The 5,260-nt window shown below is 41.3% G+C and overlaps 1 protein-coding gene across 1 annotated transcript; it reads right to left on the bottom strand.

The window, feature by feature from the left end:
• Window positions 1-926: 926 nt before the first annotated feature.
• Window positions 927-2,920, bottom strand: helt (helt bHLH transcription factor). Its single transcript, XM_072257128.1, has 4 exons — window positions 2,894-2,920; window positions 2,510-2,614; window positions 2,306-2,402; window positions 927-1,417 (listed from the first exon to the last, which is right to left on the bottom strand). Exons 1-4 carry the CDS (start codon window positions 2,918-2,920, stop codon window positions 927-929), a joined length of 720 nt encoding a protein of 239 aa, XP_072113229.1.
• Window positions 2,921-5,260: the final 2,340 nt, after the last annotated feature.

The raw sequence follows: 5,260 nt of genomic DNA, 5'->3' as shown, positions 1-5,260 counted from the left end.
TCCTTGAGAGTGGAGCACTCCCTGAAAGGGAAATCAATGCTACCAAACAGATATACGGGGAACGGCGATAAACACTTCAATTCCTATTCTGAATAGAGAGAATAATGATGGTCGCAGCTTTTTATTTTTGTATTTTGGACGCTCAAACGTTTATGAATAGAGACGATGCGGCAACGCAATAAGTAACTCACAAATGATAGAATTGGAAGAATAAATCTTGAGTTTTTAATTATTTTGCACTTTGTTATACATTGTAGAACGCGTACGTAATTCTCTTTAATATAATGTGCATTAAGAACAACTTTCTCATCCCCAAATTCAAACAAATGAAGATTGAATATACAGTTCCATCCAAACAGCGTAGGCTGAACGCCGGACCCTTGGTTCTGAGTTCTGTCGTGGGAGATTACCAGGCCCAAAGCTTCCTTGAGAAAGGGCAACATTCCCACCTACACCCGGGAACTTCTCGTCCATGACCGCTTAGAGTGGTGGATATTCGGGGTGCTATTGAGAACATCGAGGTCGTGCACCGGCAACACACGGAAGCCCTGCGTAAGCCCCCCATAACAGCATCCTTCCGACAGTCTACAATTCCCACATGGACTCCAGCGCCCGAAGTGGAAGCACCTCACCGCAGATCCCGAGGGACAGGAATGGACCATCCTAGTTATCAAAATAGATATAAAGTAGAGCCTTTGCACACATATCAGTGATATCAGTTCGGAGAATGGAAAACCTAATCGATTTAATTTCATTTTTCCATGAGCAGGTGTGAGAACACTGATAATTCAACCTGAGATATTAGTAATATTCTGGCGCTGAATAATGCGGTGCTGCTACTAATTTCTTGTATTCGGAGAATACTTGGTAACCCTTATTTGATGAATGGTTTATACCTTTACACCAATCCAGTGTATATTTTTGTTCTATAAATTTGTGTGCTGAGAGTTGTGAAGGCTAAATGCATTTGGGCGGGAATGTCCAATTAAGTTAATGTAGTGGCGATCAAGGCTTTGTACAGAGTGCAGGAAATTATGTTGCTGGCCCGGGTTTGAAATGGGTATGGTTGGGCTCGGAATAAAGGGGAGTCCCGGACTCCGAGCTGACCCATGCCAATGCATTGCTTGTGTTCTTGCCATCCCGGCCCCTGGCTGCAGCAGGGACTCGTTTAAACGCGAGTTTGTAAACTCTGGAACAGGGTGAAGCTGATACGAATATTCCGAGTCGTGAGAGGAAATCGGTCCAAATATGGGGTCGGAACATCGGCGAGATTTAGACTGCAGGAAGGCGAGAATTCGGGCGTATTTAGTGTCTTTGGTTTCCATGCGCTCCACCGTGGTTAAATAATGCACCAGGTTCTTCATACACTCGTGATAACCGGCGTGGAAATAATTCGCAAACTCTGCTAGCAGTTCGCCTGCGTAAATAAAAATGCGTTCAGATGCGTATACAATGATTCTCCAAACTATATGAAATTCGAAAACTTTGGGCTAAACTTTTAATACATGTTAGAAATATCAAAACAGGCTAATATAGCATGATTTTTTAAAAAGTAACACATCTCTCTAAAGTTGCGTGCGTATTGGAATATTAAAATATTCCGATAGAATACCGTTGGAAACTTATTGAAGATCTGGAATACGATCAGAAACGGGCTCACTGATTTACGGAGGGGGTGATTACTTATTTTTGGCGCTTCCATTGTTTTTTAAAATAGTAGCGAGCTGTTACCCCGTTAAATAATAGTGCAGATAGGTGCGTATTTGCTTAACAGTATAATATTTGCACATACAAAACAAAAACACGGAATTTGGATAAAAAGTACTTCCAGTCAACCCAGGGTCATACTTTCACGGTGTGGAGTCAGAAGTTCGGAAAACAGGAAAGGGAGAGTTATCTCTTCTTGGCTGAAAATTTCCCTGAAACCGCAGACAAATTCACGGGTGTTGCTAGCTGATTTTGCAGTTATCAAGTCTAAGGCGTCCCTGCCTTATGCATGCGTAACGGCCACGCTGCTCTATGATTTGTGTTTTATTTCCTTCCAGTGAATAAACTGGAAAAGGTGTTAAAGCCAAGCGCTGCATTAGTGTTGAAAAGATGCAGCGTCCTGTGAATGCGCGCGGGGCTGTGAGCACCACATCTCGGCGAGGAACATTTTAACTGAGCGTACCAACGCAAGTTGTTTTTAGCTAAAGTTTGCGCTCAAGAGTTGCGAGTATGAATGCTCCAGCACAGGTTACCAAAGTTCAAGTGTTAACAAGTGTTAAGCGTTGAAAGTGCTAAGGAAGGGTATCTCTCCCGCTACCTTTTTCTCTTCCTCTGGCGAAATCAGACGAGTGTAGAGCCCTCAGATACTGAACTGTCATTTCCAAAATCTCCGCCTTTTCCAGCTTCCCCGTGCCCTGAAATAAGGTATAACAGTAAGATAGCCGTGGGTAGTAAATAAATAGTGCGCTGTGCACACAATAATGTTGGACTTAAAAAGCTTAAAAACAAAACTGTGAAGTACCTGTTTTGCCAATGCCATTGGTACAGTTTTGCCAAGTTCATTCAGACAGCGATTGATCCGATCTCTGCGTCTTTTCTCGATCACTTTGTGGGACACAGGAGCCGTCTGTGAAGTTAAATAAAGGGTCGGTTACAGAAAGAAGAGTTATGGGAAAAGGAGGTCCCGAAGATGTGTGTAGATTCCCCTTCATAAAGTGGGCAGAAATGCGGTGTACTCTAATAGAAACTTAGCTTTCGATAAGAAGGTACGGAAAACACTATCAATAAACCTATATCAGGAAAACAAAATGCATGCAGAACTGTACTGTAAATTTACAGTGTAAGGAAGTACTTTTGGAAGAAGGCAGTGGGAGAGCACCACTTAGAAATATGAAGGTTCCCTTACCTTGCGCTCTTTCGTTTTGGAAGACATCTTCAGGCAAGGGGTTATGCACTGGACAATTAAAATAATTTCACCGTTAGTAGCTAAACTTTTCTCCCCCGTGCTTTCTGCAGTAAAATAAAACTCGACTATGCTCCTCCCTGGCTGAAAGTGGCTCCTTATAAAGCAATCATTAAGGGGTCCAGTGCATTCATTGCCTAAATTATTCGACCGGATTAGAGAGCGGGGCATTGGGGAATATGTGGTTAAAGAGATGGTAGAAATCTGGGGCTGAGGGACTATAGCCAGGGGTTAGCAGGGGGCAGTCCGGCTTTGTTAATCCACGTGGCTCTTCAAAAGACACGTGATCGTTTTTCGAATATCATTTGCATAGTAATAAAAAGGCGGGAAATGTGAACTAAGGCTGGTGTCTGCCCCGATCCATCAGGGCGCAATGCGCACAAGAAAAGAAACAAAAAAAGTTTCTTCCACCCCCCCCTCTTCCCTTTCCCTCTCCCTTTCGAATTCGCCTGTTTACAAAACTAAAGCGAGCGATCCCAGTCCTCAAGCATGTCCGGAGTCATTAAAGTAATTAAGTAAGCCTTTAATAGGCTGTTCCGCCGAGTTCAAGGGAAGGGGAAGGCTCTCGTTTGTTCTCACACGACTTGGTGACACATCCATTTTATGGGAGATGGCAAGCTTTTGTTTCCACTCATTATTTATTGGAGACCTCGGCAGGTGTGGGACTGGGGCTGGCACACGAACATTGCTTGCTTCAAAACCAGCCCCAGCAGACTTTGGCACACGAGGCTACCCACCACTGGATTCGATTTGGTGGGCTCAATTTGTAGCCTATTATCCTATAAGAAAATGTCTATTGAAATGAATGAATAGTTTCGTTGGCCTAAATTTTAATAATGGGAGATCTTTAAGCATTGTGGAGGAAAGAGAGAGAAAGAAAAAAAATAAAAGGGAAAATGCAGCTGGTCTAAAAGTGCATTATTCACTGTCACCTGCAAGAGGGAGAGCCTGGAGATCCCTATTCATTTGCCTAATTTTGATCAATTTAACAAACTTTGGGAAAAATTACTCTGGCATTGTTCAACAGGGCAAAGCTTGATGATCGAATTAGCAGCATGTTCTGATCCGGTAAATGTCATTAGAGAGAAAGAGACAATCGCCTTTAAAATGGTCCCTTTAAACGCGCCAAGTGGAGAAGCCAGGGCGCTAATATTCTAAAGACAGCGCTTTGATATGATAGGCTACTTTGCATCTCGCTTTTGCAATATTATCATAACAAAAATATTTTAACATGCGACTAAGTTAAATGGGAACAAAGCTGCTTTATTTTTACGGCGGCCTTTTAAGCAAAGTTTACTTGGCGATTGTTTAGTCTAGTAGCGTTAGTTTAACAGGCTCCCCTCCCCACGACTGGATGACATTTTTGCGCAGGGATATTTAAAAATAAATAGCAAAAGTATGTTTTCATATTTTGTAAAGAACAGACATATAAATTGTAAAATGTAAAAAGAGCATTGTTTTGTATCGGAAGCTGGCACACAATACCAACAAGTACTTTTTTAGTTATAGGAGGCGAGTATTTATGGTGCTCCGATTTAAAAATCACATTTGTAAGTCACGTAAAACACACTAATTTTTAGCTTATTTCAGAATTAGCGAAATAAACAAAAGTAAATCAAGTTATGGATACATAAAATGCAAGTAACCCAACAGGCAAAAATACTAAAATATAGAACTCTGTTTACAATACATTTTTAAAAGGGTATCTATAAGTGTATGAGTTTTCTGAAACAGAAGAAACCACTTTTGGACTTTTTTAAACAAAAAGCTTCCCTTGACGTTCAAAATTATGAAGTACAGAGGTATACATATTGCGAAATGCCCTGTGGAAAAAAATGTGTACAATGTAGGTTGTTACTTGGAGGGAGTGGTGTCTACGACCTCTTGCCTTGCCACAATGTGGCCAGCAACACTTTGTCAGACAAATCGGTTTAGCTCAGAGTAGTGGCCTTGGCGATGAGCTTTCAATGGGAAATTGTTCTGTTTGAATTAATCTTCAAGTGAAAAAGACGCAAGGTCACTCAAGCAACTCCGTCTTTACAATTATATGGAAAGCATATTTAATGCACCAAATCTACGTATAACTCGTTTACATTTTTCTATACGTTAATGTAAATAACAGACTCGGTTACAGACCAGCAAAAGGTGAACACGCAGTTTAAATTGGTCTTCCGTTTTGATGAAGATTCTACAGCGTTTAAAAAAAGAATTCCATGAATTGCTTTTACCTAAGGGTTTTTAACTTTGTGAGGTACAGATCTGACTTTTTTCTTTTAGGCAACGTTTTAGACACAAATTTGGAGATTTTGC

The sequence above is a fragment of the Mobula birostris genome, chromosome 5, assembly GCF_030028105.1.
Source record: "Mobula birostris isolate sMobBir1 chromosome 5, sMobBir1.hap1, whole genome shotgun sequence".
Lineage (NCBI taxonomy): Eukaryota > Metazoa > Chordata > Chondrichthyes > Myliobatiformes > Myliobatidae > Mobula > Mobula birostris.
The sequence above is the reverse complement of the archived record's forward strand: the minus strand, read 5'-3'. Positions and strand labels throughout refer to the sequence as shown.

Coding starts and splice junctions, on each gene's coding strand:
- helt (XM_072257128.1), bottom strand. CDS start 2,920: ATGTCTTCCAAAACGAAAGAGCGCAAG. Junction 2,615..2,893: donor CCAAAACGAAAGAGCGCAAG/GTAAGGGAACCT, acceptor TTAACTTCACAG/ACGGCTCCTGTGTCCCACAA. Junction 1,418..2,305: donor CGCCAGAGGAAGAGAAAAAG/GTAGCGGGAGAG, acceptor TTATTTACGCAG/GCGAACTGCTAGCAGAGTTT.